The sequence below is a fragment of the Typopeltis vanoorti genome, chromosome 15, assembly GCF_054136105.1.
Source record: "Typopeltis vanoorti isolate ZY-2024b chromosome 15, IOZ_Tvanoo_1.0, whole genome shotgun sequence".
NCBI classification, from domain to species: domain Eukaryota; kingdom Metazoa; phylum Arthropoda; class Arachnida; order Uropygi; family Thelyphonidae; genus Typopeltis; species Typopeltis vanoorti.
Window position 1 is genome coordinate 104,058,142 of NC_143563.1, and position 19,380 is coordinate 104,077,521.

Below are 19,380 nucleotides of genomic sequence, written 5' to 3' on the forward strand. Positions count from 1 at the left end.
TGGCCTCATGTCCCAGACACGTTAGACTCCTTCCTCGGTCATCTCAATAGCCTACATCCAAGAATCCAGTTTACTATGGAAAAGGAAAAGAACAATTGTTTACCCTTCCTAGACACCTTAGTCACGCGCCTGCCTAATGATACACTTGCCTTCACTGTATACAGAAAACACACACACACAGGCAGATACATTCACAAACTCTCCCACCACCACCCCTCACAACAATATGGCATCATTAAAACCCTTACCAAGAGAGCCCACAATCTTTGTTCCAGTGGAACCGCCCTCACTACTGAGCTTAACCACATACACAGAACTTTCCTCTCCAATGGCTACAGCGAACACAGCATCAAAAAAATAATCAATTCCTCCCCCATTCCCCGTCCCTCTCGTCAACAAGAATTTAAAAATGCCATCACCATACCCTACATCCGTGACACTTCGGAAAAAATAGCCAAGATACTAAAAAAGTGTAACCTACACACAGCATATAAGCCCTACCACAAACTGGCTGCTACCCTTATCCGTTCTACGAAAGATCAGCTCCCTCCTCTCTCTCTCTGCCTGGAGTTTACAAAGTACCCTGTTCCTGTAAGCTTGCGTACTTTGGACAGACAGGCAGATCAGCATCCATCCGCCTGGAGGAACACAAGTCGTACATCGTTAAACACAACTATGGCCATTCAGGCTTGGCTGACCATGTTTTGGACACCACCCACAGAGTATCATGGAAGAAAATCACCATGCTCCACCACAGCAAATTCAAGAAAGAGAGACTTTTCTTAGAAGCAGCAGCAGCTCTCAGAAACCAACCAAATCTTAACAAATACGGTTGCATTAAGCTTCCAAAGATTTGGGAAACAGTCATCACCAGAGGTCCCACCTTACATTCCAGGCCACCTACTACTGCCCTTAGAGGGCACTCCACCTAGATAGGACTTTATTGTCATCCACGTGGTTGGGCTTAGTATTGTAAGTTTTTGTGTGCATGTTACATTAATTGTCTTTGTAATCCCCGTAGATGTCCTAGTGACTAGGACGAAATATAGGAAGTATTAAATTCTATTTTAATTCTTTTTGAGTGTTGTAAAAAATCCATTAAACCTCCAACATAATGTCCTCACAGCACTTAAGCCTCTACACAAGAATTCCAGACATTATTCATGAAAAATCACAGATGCATACACACACATCTTGAATGTGGTACACATTACGCTTTGAAATGTAATAATTCTAGCTAAGTATATATGCCATCATGCATCCATTGTTAAATCATTTATGAATTGATTCCATTCCAGCTTTGATACAACAATGGTCTCTCGTCATATAACTGATATCTGTCAAACTCTCCTGAAGAAGTGTGCAAAAAAAAATGTGTGTGTGTGTGTGTGTGTGTGTTAAAGATACTAAGAAATTTTATACTTGGTTTTAATCCTTTTCCCAAGGAAGCAAAACAATGTTTTGCACATGAAATATATTCATGTCTGAGGCTAATGACTTCATATCATTAAAACCAAGTATAAAATTTCTTGGTATCTTTAACATGTAATAAACCCAAGGTAAAAAACTTTCAACATCTTTCTCTCATCCAGAGATTTTTATTAATAAGGGCAAGCACCTTTTGGCTACTTGTATATGATATACAATAATACCCCGACTTATGCGAATCCAGAGTTATGCGGTTTCTTATATGTATGTATTCCCATCACGCTTCACCACTAGTCGTATCTTTCTGCATTGGCCATATTCGCCAGTGTAGCACATGCTGTGAACAAGCACTGACGTGTTTCGCGCGGTCTCCATTCATACATGATTTTTATAGTCTACAAAACTTGCGATTGTTTAATGTTATGTTCTTGATAAAAATTTTATCACATAAAAAATAACAATGTCGCCCAAAAGAAGCATGCCCGATTCTTCTACAGCTAGCAGGAAAAGAAAAACATTCAAAGCATACTACACACGGCGTTCGTTTGCAAGTCTGAATGAAGCTATGAGACAAAATGAGCAACTGTCTGTTAAAGAGTTTTGGAAACAGATTAATGTTTTAGATGCTGTAAGGATTATCGGAGATTCTTGGGGTGTCTCCGATATCGGAGACTCTACGCTACTGAAGAGACAGAAACCTCAGATCTAGTTTTACCAGAAAAGCACATGACAATTGCAAAATTAACCGAAGGTCTCAGCTTAATTAAGAAAAGTTTACAGATTTTGGAGGACATAAATTCTGACGAGGAACAAATTGTAGCCACAAGGCAAGGAATAAAAAAATCATTGGCTTGCTATGAAGAAATTTTGCGTGACAAGAAAAAGACATTATGCCATCAGACGAATCTATTAGATTTTATGAAACCATTGACACCGAAATAACTTTCTTTTTTTTATGTACGAAAAACTACAATTATGATTATATTTCTTAAAAAATATAGGTGTTTTTGTAAACCTTTGGTCCCAATTGCATGTTTGTATATATAAATTACATGCAAAATTATATCCCGAGTTACGCGAATTTGACTTACGTGCTTTTCGTTGGTCCCACCTACCGCATAACTTCGGGGTATCATTGTATATGACTTCTCCCTTGGTATCTGTCCCAGGACTGGCTCCCACCTCAATAAAGGTCGAAATCGGTCTGGATAGTGGCCCTTCCAATTATGCATAGCATTATTATATATGTCTGGAAGGGGGGGGGGATGCTTTGCATTGTGAGATACATGCTAAAGCAAGTGATATGAAGTCATCAGCCTCTATATACAAATAGTAGCTCAGACATTAATATATTTCATGCGCAAAACACTGTTTTGCTTATTTGATGTTCTCTCAAATGTTTATTCATTTCTGGAAAGAAGCGGAAGTAAGATAAAGCCATGTCCAAAGTATATGGTAGGTGGTCAGTAATAGTGAAACAAAGCAATGAATCTCAGTAGTCATATTGCTTGTCAGGATGTACTTTCTTGTGTTGGAACTAAAAAGCTATTATGTGTTAGGATGCACTTTTCAAAACTATGCTGCCTTGAATTTTAGTGTAAAAATTCACACTTAGTCTGCCACTGGGTATGTATTTTTTGCATGTACTACTATTCACTGCCTTGAAATCATTAGCAAATTCTTCCTGATATATACAATCAAAGGGAAAGAAATATAGGATAATATAATGGTACTACATGATTAAGTTTGCAAGAGTACTAACATCTCATGAACAGTTTTCCTCTATATTCTTCCATTTGCTAGATCTTTTTTGTGTACACTCTTACGTGATCAATCCAGCTTATATTTTGGTCTTTCTCTTGGGTCCATTTTTGTGATCCTGGCCTGAAACACCTGTTTTGCTAACTTTTCCTCTCCCATTCTATTTAAGTGATGGTACTTTCTGTTCACACATTCTTGAATACTAACAGTGTTGAGTTCTTTCTTAATTTCTTCTATTTTGTTATGATTGTCATTATCTGGTCTTTGATCAGTTGTTTTATTTCTAACCCAACTCTCAGATCTCCATAAGTCAGAATTGGTATGAACATTCTCTTGTATACTCTTGGTTTTGTGTTATAACTTCTTTTTTTCCATATATATTTATTCAACTAACTCTCTACACTTTGCTATTCTATTATTTGTTTCTATATTTAATTTGCCATCTTCACTGAAAAGTGTGCCTGAATAGCTGAAAATATTTTCTTGTTTGAGAATGCATTGAAAATGGGCAGTTTGGCTCATGTTACTATTTTTATAGATTGGAAGTTTTTACACCTGGTTATACTATAAATTAAAGATATCAAGAAATTATATACTTGGTTTAATCTTTTATCCAAGTGTAAGCAAACAAAGTTTGTGCCTGAAATATTTTCAGGATTGGGGTAACTCGTATATAGAAGCTAATGACTTCACATCACTTGCCTTGGTATCCCATAATGCAAAGCACATATCTTTTCAGATATGTATAATGCTATGCATTATGGGAAGGATCTGCCGAGCCTTCTGCATTACTTCAACTTTGATATCACCTCTGGGTCTGGCTCCCACTGATGAGTCCTCAGTAAAGATCGAAAGTGGCCTGGGTAGTGACCCTTCTCATAATGCATAGCATTATACATGTCCGCAAGGATATGTGCTTTGCATTATGGGATACTAAGGCAAGTAATGTGAAGTCATTAGCTTCTATATACGAGTTGCCCCAGTCCTGAAAATATTTCAGGCACAAACTTTGTTTGCTTACACTTGGATAAAGGATTAAACCAAGTATATAATTTCTTAGTATCTTTAATTTATTTTTATAGATGTTTTTGGTGTCTAGTTTGTTAAAGCATTCAGTTTTAAAGAGTCCTGAAGATTGTATGTTTTTTTTTTTTTTTTCATGTTGGATGAAAAAAAAACACTTATGAATGGTTTATTTCTAAGCCTATAGAACATTTGTACTATGGGCAGGCCAGAGATTTATTTTTTTTATTTTATTGATTTTCTCTGTGTTGTGGCGGGTAGTAGAATACCCCAACTGCACTCCTGCGTATCGTAAGAGGCGATAAATGGAGACGCAGTCCCCGAGGGTATAACCGGGTCCCTTTTGGGGGGGTTGGCGAAGGGCTAATCACCCCTCCATGTAAAAATTATCTGATTATGGAAACTGCAAATCTGGATGAACAAATATCTTGGCAACAGACGTGACTTGCAAGACCCCAGAAAATAGTTATCTAGCCTGGTCTGATGTGGATAACGTATATATGACACACCAAGGGGAAAGCTTTTTGGAACCTTTGTTGTTGAAAGAGTCACTTATGAAGTCACAAAAAATTTTATAAAGATTGGATCATGGAATGTCAGAACACTGTACCAGGTAGGAAAAACTAGGCAGGTAACAATTGAAATGGACAATTACAAGTTAGACATTTTAGGCATCAGTGAACTTAGATGGACTGGTTTTGGTTGACTTATAACTAAAGACAATATTGTACTCCGGATCAGAGGAGAAGCATGAAAAAGGAGTTGCACTAACATTGAACCCAAAAGTAACCAAAAGCCTGATGGAATGGGAACCAGTAAATGAAATGTGAATGAATTATAAAAGCCAGGTTCTATTCCAAATTTATCAAACTTTCTGTTGTGCTGGTTTACACACCTACTAATTATACAGATGAAGAAATAAAAGAATATTTTTATGAACAACTCCAAAAGGTAATAAATCCTATTCCAAAACGCGATATGATAATACTCATTGGTGATCTTAAAATGCAAAAGTGGGTAAAAGGTCATGTGCAGAAGAAAACTACTTAATTTTCGAGGCTTGTGGAGACCGAAATAAAAATGGCATGATGTTTGTATCCTTTTGTGAAATGGACAACTTTGTTATTGGAGGAAGTAAATTCAAGCATAAAGAAATACATAAATTGACTTGGATTGTGCCGGACGACAGTACAAGAAACCAAATTGATCATGTTGCTATCAATAGTAAATTAGTAAGATCCATGCGTGATGTGAGAGTCAAATGTGGTGCTGATGTTGGTTCTGACCACTTCTTGTTAGTGATGAAATTGAAATTAAAACTTCAAAGTGTATTAAAAAAGAAAAAAAAAGTTCAAGAACTGCATTTGATATTGAAACATTAAAAATTAAAGAAACAAGAGAAAAGTTTGCTTTGGAGATAAAGAATAGATTCCATATATTAGAAATAGAAGAAAATCAAGATGTTACAGTAGTAAACAAAGTAGAAGAATATTGGAAAAACTTCAGGAATACCTACGATGAAGTTGCTGAATATGTAATTGGTAAATGGAGAAAACTAAAGAATGGTTAACTGCAGACACTTGGAAGATCATTGAAGAGAGAAAAAAGGTAAAATCATTAATGAACAATACAAATTCAGAACGATTATATAAGGTACATAGCAATCACTATAATAAATTAAATAAAAGTGTCAAGAGAGCTGCAAGAGCTGACAAGAGAAAATATGTTGATGAATTAACAAAAGAAGCGCAACATGCTGCAGAAAATGGATGACTTTATCAGGCCAAAAAAAAAAAAAGCAATCTCTTTCTCCATTAGAGACAAACAAGGAATGTTATTGACAATCGACTCCAAAATCAAAACAAGATGGAGAGAATATATTGTTGAAACTTTGAATGTAAAGGTAGATACGGGATCTCAACAGGCGCAAAATATTACAACTAGTGTAATGTTATAACTAGTTATAACTAGTGAAATGTTCACTTTGAACATTTCCGAAGACAAGATTTCGTTGAGTGAAGTTAAAGATGTCCTGATGGCACTGAAATCTAACAAAGCATGCGGAGATGATAATATCAACGGCAAAATGTTAAAAGCTGATCTTAACACAACTACTACCAAATTGCAAAGGTTATATAATGAAATATGGAGGACAAGAAAAATTCCTCAACAATGGAAAGAAGCAATAATTATAAAAATTCCCAAAAAAGGGAGATTTGACCAAGTGTGAAAATTCGATAATAATAAGTTTGTTTTCAATTCCCAAAAGTTTTTACAAAAATTTTAATTGATAGATTAAAAAAGAAAATCAAAAATTCATTAAGAGAAGAACAGGCAGGTTTCCGAACTGGTTGCGGAACCATCCAACAAATATTCACTCTTAGAAATATAATTGAACAATGTATAGAATTTCAAGCCCCTCTTTATCTAAACTTCATCGATTTTAGTAAAGCATTCAACTCAGTAGATAGAGAGAAACTTTGGAAAATATTAGAATATGGAATACCTAATAAATTTCTCAACATTATTGAGAATATATATTATGGCAGCAAGTCTTGCATGGAAGTAGATGGAAAACTTAGACTTCTTTGTTATTGAAACTGGAGTTAGGCAAATTTGTGTTCTATCTGGTCTATAATTTATAATTTTAATTGATTGCATTATGAAAAACTCAATTAATCATCAAAAGAGAGAAATACGTTGGGACTTTACATCCACACTAGAAGACCTTGATTTTGCTGATGACATAGTACTCCTGTCCTCTAAGTTAAATGACTTTGCTCTCTGTGCAGAAACTGTGGGTCTTCATATAAACAAGAAGAAAACCAAAGTCATGCAAATAAATGAAAAATCAAATAAAGAAATTAAGTTAGAAAATGAAACAATTGAAGATGTTGATACTTTTTCATACCTTGGATCAGTAATAAATAAACAAGGCTGCACCAACAAAGACTTTTTACAAAGAATTGCTAAAGCACAAAATTGTTTCAGGTCATTAAATAAATTATGGAAAGCATCAAATATTACAGTTAAAGCAAAAATTAATATCTATAAATCTATTGTGTGAACAGTACTGCTATATGGCTCTGAAACTTGGAAACTTACCAAGGCACAAAGTAATAAATTGGACATTTTCCAAAACAGATGTTTAAGAAGAATTTTAAAAATCTTCTGGCCAAATGCAATCACTAACGAGGAACTTTTATAGAAAACCTTCTCCAAGTCAATAGATGAAGAGATTTGCCTAAGAAGATAGAAATGGACTGGACATGTTCTTTGCATGGGGATAAACAGAATTCCCCAAGTAGCACTGAGTTGGGCTCCAGAAGAGAGATGCTCTAGATGTCGCCCAAAATTAACATGGCGTAGAATGATGGCATCTGAAATGAAGGAGGCAAGATGGGCGAGTTGGGCAGAAGCAAGAGCAGCTGCGAGGGACAGGGGCAGATGGAAAACCAGCATTGCAGCCTTATGTGCCAGTAGGCATGGAAAGACTTGATGATGATGATGACTTTATTGATTTTAGGAACCTAACCCCAGTGTAAACTGAGTCATATCTGTATGTGTTATTTGTTTGTAGTAAGTAATGCAGTTGTACACGTTAGTATTATCACAACCGCTATGTGGTCAAGTGGTAGCCATACAAAGGGAACTTAAATATATTTGAAGTAGTAAATTTGCTTATATGTTGTAATCCTTAGGGATTTACATAGAAATAATGCTGCATGTATATTATTGTATACTTGTTCTTAGTGTAGTGTTCTCATGCCCTATGCTATTATAACATGCAAGCACTGTACTAATGTCAGCCATGTTGTCTAGTTTTTCTTTGAATCTCAGTAATGGAAATGTACATTAATTGAATTTATAGGAACAGCTGTCGTTGGGTAACAAGAACACTAGCAAATGTATAGGCAAGCTAGGAAGGAGTGCTAGAAAAGTGGAATGAACTACTGAGTTAGGTTCTGTGATCTCAGAAAAGTTTTTATATACATCTAACTACTATCCAATGAGGAACTGTGAATTTAATATTGAAGGACAGTATAATGTATCAAGCTGTTGTAGATTAGTGAGAATTGTATCTGCTTAATAAAAAAAAAACAAGTGATATATGTTCCAAGGAGCAAGGTGGAAACTGCAGTAAAGTTCCTTTTTTTGGAAGTACATTTGGAACTGTTCAATTAATGTGTTCCTGTTGCCTGAGCAATTACTATTCATGCCTACTTCAGCAAAATGAATGAAACATACTTACTAGAAGAAGACATAGATAAGTATATTATTCAATTGAGATCTTTAATTTTTATAGTATTCTAAGGAATTTGAGAGATAAGACAGAATGAATGGATGTGTAAAACAATAAAAACAAAATAGATAAATAAAATAAGATAGAGGACAAATGCTACGAAGGAAGTTCACATACAGTCAAGTGAAAATATAAAACTTTCAGCTGAATGCTGTGTTAATTTTTTATGTCTGGTGTTATCTCTCAGAAGTGAAATTAACTGAGAGCATGAGAGATGATGTTTTCTTTGAGCTCATATTGAGTGATTCTTAGAATGGGCATTTAATTGTATGTATTAAAAAATTAGATATTAGAAATTAATTTACAAATTTTAATTCCATAGTGAATATGATTGTCATATCTTTTTAGAGTGCTAAAGGGAATTACAGTAAACCCTCCTATAACGCGGTTTCCATATAACGCGGAGCCAAAATTGTGACAGCCCTCCTATAACGCGGTTTCCATTCAACAACATTCCATCAACTTAATTGGTTTAAGAAGATTCTCTATAGCATGAATTTATCTATGTGTTAAATTTTTACAGTTGAAATTAATGGAGAATTCCCTTCTTTTTGGTGAAGGTACATCACCATTTTCCAATTTCAGTTATCAGGGAATTCCCCTATAAGCGAAGAAACGATGCGAGATTGTTCACAGTGCTCTGTTTTAATGCTTAAAATAGACCGTATGATTGGCTGTTGCGTATTTGCGTGAAAAAAAAAAAAAAAAAATTTTTTTTTTTTTTTATCCAATAGCGCTGCCGAACTTTCGCTGTTGCAACCACCCACTTTGTCATCAATTTTAAGTGCAACTTAATAGGAAACTGTCTGTAAATCCGTGCAGACGTACATATCACGATTAGTGTTCAATAAAGTGCCTTTTGCTCGCTTAATTTGTGTTATCGTAATTGGACAACATTACACAATACTGTAGGTAATATTTTTTATTTGTTGTAAAATAATTGTTAACCCCAGGTTTGCATAATGTCAGACACAAAAGAAACAAGAAAACAGTTAAAAAGAAAGTTTATATCTCTTGAGGACAAAATCCAAATTTTAAATCGTTTAAAGGGTGGAGAAAAAATATCGTCTGTTGCAAAATCGATAAATTTGAATGAATCTACAATTTGAACTGTAGAGAAAAATGCGGACAAGATAAGGAAAACTATGGCAGATGGCTGTCCGTTAGGTGCGAAACGTGTCACCCGCACGCGAAACATTAATATGGTTAAAATGGAACGAGCATTGATGATCTGGTTGGAAGACTGTATAGCCAAAAAGATTCCAATGAGTGGAAATCTTATCAAATCTTTCGCAGAACGAATCAAACTGATTAACAAGTGATTTTACTTACTTCCGAGTTTCGCTCCATGCGGTACGAATCAATCGGATTCATACTAATTCTGAGTTTCTTATAGCGCGGTTTCCATATAATGCAGCATGAATTAACCTGATTTGCACGTTAAATCTGAGTTTCTTATAACACGGTTTCCATATAACGTGGTACGAATTAATCGCGTTATAGGAGGGTTGACTGTACATAGTTGCAGATGAGTGAGTCTGTTTTTTTTTTTAAGCATGACTTTTACCTGTGATGTAACACATTTCTGGTTAAAAAAATAAATAATTGATGATTTTGTAATGCTTTAACAGAAATCAAAACAACTGTTTCACATAGAATTCATATAGGGAAAAATCATTTTCCTCCACCTTATAGGAACTCCACATAAATGCAAAAATTTTTAGATCCTTTATATAAGAATAATAGGGATAATGTTTAATGATACATTTACTATTGATATATCTATTATATTATGAAATTCCTTGAATTTTCTGAATCTTTGTTTTAGAGGATGGAACTTCACTTATTGTGTGGGGTACTGGAGAGCCCTTACGCCAGTTTGTATATTCCCTTGATCTGGCAAAATTAATTATATGGGTTTTAAGAGAATATGATGAAATTGAACCAATAATACTTTCAGGTAAGGAGCATTCTGTGACTATATCTTAAGTTTTTAGTATTTATATCTTAGAGGTCTTGTGACAGAAGCTTCCATTACAGTGAAACCTTTGTAATATAACACAGTTCTAGATCTGTGTTAAATTACAGGAATACCTCAATTATTATTATTTTACACTTCCAGGGAGTCCAAGGACTCATCAAGGGAGGGCACCTGCTTTACAATTCTATCTCCATCATTCAATCACCAATGACCGCAACTACACCAACGCCATCTACCAACGACCACCACTGGTATTTCCAGACAATCGCAACCATCCATGCCCACGGCAGGATTTGAACCCGTAGCCTTTTGGCTGGAGAGCAGATATGCTATCCACTTGGCCAACCAGACCGGCTGGTTATCGCAGTTATTGTTGCCACGAAAAATACCGCAATAATCGAATCCGTGATAATCGGGATAAATAATGCATGTAAAATGGGTGATCATTGCCAAGGATTTTTCAAATCTATTAATTAAATTTTATATATGAAGTAAAAAAGAAAAGTGTTAAACATTTTAAGTAAAAAATGAAGGTTCATTTAGAAAAACAAGATTATTCTTTAATCTTTATTTATATATAAGGAGTACATACAGTACATACAATTATTCTTTCTTGGATAAAAATTGCTGTAGAGTTGTCTGGTGGAATTTTTTCTTTGTATAATGCTCGGTAGCAACGGATGGAAATTTCAATTTTCTGACGAACTTTCATTGATCGCTCGAGATTAGGATCGCCGTTCAAGATTTTTTTCTTTAAAATTTTCAGCAATTCTAAACATTTCGTCCATTTCCTTGGGGGTAAATTCCTTCGGTGCCACATCAATTTATTTGTCATTATCATCGATTTGAGCATCGTAAGCACATTCTCTCTCGAGGTTAATCCTGAACATCACCTTTTTCAATTTCTTTTAGTCCTAGATCGAAGCCAAGCTTAGTTATGTCATTGATAACACGGGTTACTTCATTTTCAAATCCTTTGAAATCATTTGCGCTATGAGGAATAATCTTTTGCCACGCCGCTCTCAGGTTGCTAGACGTTATTTCACTCCATGCTTCCTTGACATTCTCAATGCAATTTTTGATATTGAATGCCTTCCAGAATTCTGTCAAAGTCATAGCTTCATCTCCTGTAGTCTTTTCTATTGTTTGTGAAAAAATTCTTTGTAGGTAATATGCCTTAAAGGATGCGATTACACCTTGATCCATTGGCTGGATGATGGAAGTGGTATTAGGTGATAAATGAATAACTTTTATATTTTCGCACAAATCATTCAGTGCTGTTGGATGACTAGGTGCATTATCTAATATCAACAAGATTTTAAAATCAAGATTTAATGACTTGCAGTACCTTTCAGCTTTAGGACAAAAAACAGTTTTTAAACCAATCCTCAAAAATAGTTTTTGTCATCCAAGCTTTTCTATTGAATCTCCAATGAACAGGGAGAAAATTTTTATCTGAACTTCTAAGCGGGTGAAGATTTTGTGAACGATAAATAAAGAGACGCTTCATCTTGTAATCTTCAGAAGCATTGTCACATAGTAAAAGTGTTACACGCTCCTTCGAAACCTTGTAGCCAGGCTGTGATTTTTCTTTTTTTTGCTAAAAATGTTTTAGTGGGCATTTTTTTCCATAATAATCCTATTTCGTCAGCATTAAATATCTGATCATCGGTATAATTTCCTTCTTCGATGATCTGTTGCAATTCACCAGGAAAACTAGCTGCTGCTTTTTCATTAGCACTTGCAATTTCACCTTGTACATGAACACTATGAATGCACGATTGCTTTTTGAATCGATCAAACCACCCTGAACTTGCAGAGAAAGTTTCTTCCAAAGTTTCAAACAAATTCAATGCTTTTGTTTTTTTTATAGTCATTTGACTAAGAGTAATTCCCCTTTGGTTACAATCTTCTATCCACACTGACAATAGCGTTTCCATTTCAATCATAAGATGGCTTCTGTTTCTCATAGTTTGGGACCCAGGCTAGGTCAATGCGCTTTGTCTCCTAGTTGCTTATAGTTTGCAGCGTGGTCTAAAATATGGCGAACAGTTGATTCATTTAGACCGTACTCTCTTGCAATTTTGGCTTTGGTTATATCTGCTTCGTACTTATTTATCATATGCAACTTATCTTCTAAGCTGATCACTCTATGTTTCTTCTTGATAGCTGTAGACTTTCTTTTAGCATTCATTGTAGGGGTAAATAAGAAGAGAAATAAATATTCACATGTACTTCAGGCAAAGGCAGACTGGTGAGTGGTGAGCAGATGCCGTCGGATAAAAACGAAGCACTACAAGAGAGCGATACCTGCAGAGTGGCGACTCGAACTGGTTGCATATGTAGTGGGCTACATCTTGCGGCCGTGATAATTCGAATTTGGGGCGCAATAATTGGAATTTTGGTATCAAATTATAAATCGAGAATCGAGGTATTCCTGTATATAATGCAACATTTCCCAAATTTTACATAGCTGGAGACCAGTTTTGTTTTTAGTATAATTTTTATGCATCCCATCTTGTATACTTGAATGTATATGTAGTTGGCTGAATTAACCAAATAAATTTGTAATAACAGTTTATAAATCTGTTCATTATTGTTTTATGTTTGGTCACTTAACATTAAAACTTGAGTTTTTTTCTTGGTTTATTAGTTGACCATATATTAATAAATGATATACACAAATTGTCAACAAGTTTCACCAGCTATTCTGTCTGGCTTCTTCAGGACGAGTGTGACGGTACAATAACATTTATTAAATCTGATGCATAACATCATTAAACATGGAGCGTGGCTTATTAGTCATTGTTTATTGAGCGCATTGTATAGTTTTTAGCGAAATGAAATTCTGGTAAGATGAGTGAATTTATTAGGCTTTTCTAGATGTCTTTCAGAATCATTCCTTGATTTCTGTTTAGATTTTCTCCCGAACAGAGTACAACTGCAGCTTCTTTGAAGTTTCTACATCGAAAATCTTCTTCTATATAAGGGATGGAGCTGTTATCCCAATCGATGATGTGGTTAGAGATCGAGAAGTGATGAGCTAATCGTGAAGTTTCTTTTCTGTTGTCGTTCACATCCCCTATATGTTCTTTTTTTCGAATTTCTAGGCTTCTTGATGTTTGGCCTAAGTAAGTTAATCCACAGGAACATGGGATGTTGTATACACCTGCATATTTGAAGAATGCATTAATGTCCTTAGGAGATCTTAAAATGTGACATATAGTTTTGACAGGTTTGAGAGCAACTCTGACGTTTGAAAGACTTCTTGAGTTTGGCTATTTTTGTTTAAACTGAGCCTGCATAAGAGATGACGATGGACGATGTATATTGCATGACAGGAGGTTGTTGTTGTAGAGGGTTCCTGTGAAGAATCTTTTTGATTATATTTTTTGGGTAACCGTTGTTTACTAATGTTTGAAATATGAGAGTGAGTTCATCCAGGAGATCTTTTTCTTCTGAGATAATATTGGTCACTCTATTTTTAAGCTTATGTATTATGCTGAGTTTTTGCGAAATATGGTGAGACGATTTGAAGTGCAGGTAACGTCCAGTGTCTGTTGGTTTTCGATAGATTGTAAGCTGGATTTATCCATTCTCTTGTTTCTTTATTAGTGTATCTAGAAAAGGCAATTGATTATTCTTTTCCAGCTCTAATTGTGAACTTTATTTTTGGTGGAAGGTATTTATTTTTAAAAAATAATAAGACTTATAGATAAAGTGACCATAAATTTTTAATTCATACGTATGTTTGTACAATATTAACCTGGATATTTATAAAATGGAACACTGTCCTTTATAAATATCCAGGTGTGTATAATATTCCATGCATGTGCGGTCTTTCCTACGTTGGACAAACTTCGAGAAGCCTGGAAATAAGACAGAAAGAACATGTTGGCGATGTAAATCACAACAGAATGATCACCTCCGGTTTAGCACATCACTTTTCAACTTCGAACCACACTATAGACTGGGAGAACAGCTCTATGCAGTTGATGATTATAGACAGATTATTCAACGAAGCGGCAGTAGTGCTAGGTACAGGCAGCAACCTAAACAGAAATCAAAGGGTCATACTGTACGATACTTGGAAAATTCTAATTAATTCCCTCAGTTCAACGGAACTACAGTACATGAATAATCATATTACACGTTTGCATGTAACACATGTTTACGATACTGAGTAGAAAGTCACAATGCATACAGACATATCACGCAAACGTGTTACCTTAGCTACCTAACAGGTACTAACGTTTTTTGCATTTATCAATTTTTTGTACTGTGCAAGCCTTGAAAAAGCTAGTCAGCAACAATAGCGAAACTGGTAGGCAATATTGTACGAACATACGTACAAATTAAAAATCTGTGGTCAGTTTATAAGTCTTATTATTTTTTAACATTTTACGACCAAAAATATGTATAATTTAAACAGTATTTATTCTTGTAAGGAAATCAAATAAGGTATTTTCTGTGCCTTTCCAAATAATGAAAACATCATCTACGTATCTCCACCAAACCAACACCTTTGGATTACGATGTCAGCTTCTAGTTTTTCCATGAACAGATCAGTGCAGGGGGCGGGTGATAAGGGACTGCCCAGGGCTAAACCATCAAGTTGTTCATAAATTGTATTATTCACTTTGAAATAATTTGATTTGAGGCAACTGTGAAAAAGCTGAGCTGTGTCATGTGGATAGAGATTTTCTGTGATCTTGATAACTTCTTCCACAGGTACGTTGGTGAATAACGAAACCACGTCTAGGCTTGCAAGTATGTCTGTTTTTAAGATGGTAATGCCTTTTAAATTTTCAGTGAAAAAGAAGCACTTCTTTTTTGTGGATATTCTTATTGTTGAGATAAGCCTTTTTTGTATGTATGTATGATCTCATCTTATTCCTAGTAATGAAACCAAGTTTAATGCTTCACCGAAGATTTTTGTCATATAGTTGATGTTAATAAATTATTTGTTAAATGTGTACTATGGACTGTTTGATTTCTGGTTTTTAAGATTTATTTTTATTATTATTATTTCATTTAAGTAATAAAAATAAATCTTAAAAAAAAAATTGACACATTATAATAATAATAATAAAATGGAGTAAAAATTTACATCAAGGAATTAAACTTTCACCTACAGTTAACTTAAACACTCTCCTCTTTGCAGACGACCAAATAATAATTACAAATTCTGAAGATAACTTACAGAAAGCTATTTTAAATCTAAATGAGATATCCAAAGATTATGGTATGATAATATCAACGGAAAAATCAAAAACTATGGCCTTTAAAGGACAAGATCCAGCAAGAACTAAAATAGTATTAGATAACAAGATCTTAGAACAGGTGAATTCATTTAACTACCTAGGATGTATGATCACTTATGAAAATGAAAAAGATATAAACATAAAAATTGCAAAATATTTAAAAATAACAGGAGTAATTAACTCTATATTTAAACCAAACTTAGTTCAAAAACAAACCAGGCTAAAAGTATACAATACATTAGCCCTACCGGTCTTAATGTATGGAAGTGAAATCTGGACAATAAAACAAAAAGACAAACAAAGATTAGCAACAGCAGAAATGAAGTTTATGAGAAAAACTGCAAAGTATACCCTATTTGATCACAAAAGAAACGAAGATATTATGAAAGAATTAAACCAAGAACCAGTAATTTAAAAAATTAAAAAATATAAACATAGATGGATGGAACACGTTCAAAGAATGAAAACAGAAAGATTACCAAAACAAGCCTTAAAGTACAAGCCATTAGGAAAAAGAAAACCAGGACGTCCTCTTAAACGATTCAACGATGACTTCTAAGGCCGGAACAGGCCTTACTTGGCCTAAATCCTTGGTACGTATGATGATGATGATGATGATGAAGATTTATTTTTTTTAATGTATAATGAAGAAACTTGATAAAAATAAAAAAACCTAAAAATAGAACTTGCAGGAGAGAATTGTTAACTGGTTAAACAGCCCACATATGTAATGTAACTTCCTTTAGTAAAGTATATTAAAAGCAGAATAGGAATGCATATTAAACACAAAATCATTGTGAACACTCTATGTTTTTTTGCAAAGGGAAAAAATATAGATTGTTCTTGAATTCTTCACATTATTTGAAGTGAAGGAGAAGGGGTGAGTTAATCATACTCTACTATATGTTGTGCATTATTTCTTTAGATTGTTTTTGTCTTTCAGTTGATGAAGAAGATGAGGTTAGCATTAAGGAAGCCGCTCACATTGTTGCAGATGCATTTGATTTCAAAGGTGAAATTATTGTATCCTTTAGAGATAATACATAATATTTTTTCTCATGCTGTAGCTTAAATTCTTCGCATACAATTACAGTTCATGTATGATATATTTCTTTAATAGGTAGATTCTATATTTAAAAAAAAAAGGAAAATAAAATTAATAAATAAATAAAAAACTATCCAGAATTGGAAACTATTATTCAGTTACCATGCTCTTCCAGACATCTGAAAAGAGAGAGTTGGCATAATTAAAAGGGGAGAGATTCTCTGACCTTGTCATGTTTGTTGATGAGGATGAATTTTAGTCTCTAATATATGGGTTTGTATGGCATGGAAAAGAATCTGATCTATTGAAAGATTTCACACACCCGATGTGCATTGTCTTTCAAAGTTTAGAACTTTGTCCTGATACACCATGCTTTAGAGATCAATCCCAATGTCAAAAGTCACAGGGTTCAAGGTCTGGTGAACGCAGTGGCCATTTCATAAAAAATGAGCGACTGGTTGCAATAATTGTTGAACTTCACATCCTGTGTGAAGAGGTGCTCTATCTTGCATCAAGACTGTTGTGTCTAGCCACCCTCTTTGCTGCAGTCGCATAATCTGACCTCAATGTCTACAGTAGTTAAGTTCAGGACCACTTAGCTTCCTGCTAAGAAAAGCTATTGATCTTAATCCTGCAGTTCCCTTCTGAACGATGGGTCTTGCTAATGTGCAGCTGTGACTGTGCAAGTCACAGATCTGACTCACTGGACTTCTTCAAAGAAATATGGCCTGATAACAAATTCTATCCATACTGTGACCTTTAACAAATGTAAGGGAATTTGTTGAAATTCATGGAGATTCTGTGTACCCCAGATGTGATAGTTTTGAGTGTTTACTGTTCCCCAAACATGAAAATGTGCTTCACTGCTCAATAGGATGTTCCAAGGCCAGTTCTTGGACTGTCACACTACATTTGGTGTTGGGATTTTTTGCAAAGTCTTCAGGCATTTATATTCATGAAGTGCTGCTGCAGCATTTCCTTCATTCCTATAGAAATATTTATATTTCTATAGGAATGAAGTTCATTTTGTTGTTCAGAAGCTGAAACTTGGGCAATACAAGCAGTTTGTATTTAGAAGCATTCTCCTTTTCATTAGGTACTTACTTCAGTATGTGCCCTTCAAAGATGCTCTCCACTGAGTTTTTAATCCATGTGATACAACTAACCTTAATATTTACATGGTGATGTAAATGTTTATTTATTTCCATGACCATCTGATTCTTTTTATTTTTCCTTTATGCTGTTTAGAAAAGACAATATAGTGGCTTATGATCTGACCTCAATGTCTACAGTAGTTAAGTTCAGGACCGCTTAGCTTCCTGCTAACAAAAGCTATGAGTCTTAACCTTGCAGTTCTCTTCTGAAGTACTGCAACAATTACAAATGATGCATCAGTTGAGATGTAAATGTTTCTCCTGGCTTTGGGTGAGTTAAAACAAGAGAATTTTTGAGAACTTGCTCTTTAATCCCCTATGTAAATTTTGTTCCCTTTTTTGCAAAAGCTGTGAAAGGGTTGAGATATTCAGAACAATTTGGAATAAACTTATAATAGAAATTTATTCCTCCAACAAATCTGTCCCAGGAGTATTGAATGAATTAAGGACACATTCTTACCATTAGGTTTTACTCCATTTCAATCTATAATATGACCAAGGTTACTGGAATTTCATTGTCAAGATTACAGTAACTTTATTCAGGAATAACTGCTGCCTGGAAGTTTCAACTTTGAATTAGTTTGATGCAAAGTATATATAACTGATTTTAATAACTTTCAATGAATCTAAATGAAGAATAAACAAGTCCTGAAAACAACACATAACCATATTCATGATTGGATTGTGCTTGAAAGGATTGAGCTGAATTTTGCACAGCCATGGGCATTCTGGTTAACTCATATCTGGGTCATGATGATGTAAATGTCTGTCCTCCTTTCTCAGGGGAATCTGATATTAGCCACTGTTCGAATCTAGCACTGTGATCACAAAGGCTTCTTCAAGAAATGCCAGTAATTCTTTTATATTGAAAAGAGAGAAGTTTATAGGCTCAGTAACCTTGTTAACAGCCCTCAAGTCTAAAACAAATGTGAGCCTCTCATTTGGTTTCTCCAACAAAAGAAATGGACCACTCCACAACTTTTCTAAGGTTGAATAATTCTTCTTGCAGATGCTACTGTATGAATTGTTTAAACTTGTCAGCATACTTACATGGTGTCTGATACCGTTTTACAAAAAATTGGTCTTACAAAAATTAACTTTGACAAAATGCTCAGTATATCTGACAAATTAGATATCTCTTCAGTGCAAATTTGTAAATAATCATCTTAGAAAGTTTGAGACAGAAGCCTTATTTTCTTCAGAAGAAATATTGATTTTCTAAAAAAGTGTTAAAAAAATCTAGAGGTGGTCATCATCAAATTCCTGCCATGTACCCTCAAGGGGTGTACAGGATATGACAGTACTACATGAAAAAAATTACATCATTACTAACTTCCTATCTACAATTTTCCTCCAAATCAGTCTGTTACTTGTCAAGACTCCAATATTATCAGATCTTATATTTCTATCGTCTAAGGCAC

The 19,380-nt window shown here is 34.6% G+C and overlaps 1 protein-coding gene across 5 annotated transcripts in view; it reads left to right on the forward strand.

Annotated features, from left to right (window-relative positions):
• Positions 1-19,380, forward strand: part of Gmer (GDP-L-fucose synthase-like protein) — a 135,889-nt gene that overhangs the window by 88,459 nt on the left and 28,050 nt on the right. For all 5 annotated transcript variants that reach the window (XM_090404896.1, XM_090404900.1, XM_090404899.1 and 2 more), the window contains exons 6-7: positions 10,344-10,475; positions 16,704-16,783. In XM_090404896.1, coding sequence (XP_090261022.1) covers positions 10,344-10,475; positions 16,704-16,783 — 212 coding nt within the window. The remainder of the gene's footprint in view (positions 1-10,343; positions 10,476-16,703; positions 16,784-19,380) is intronic.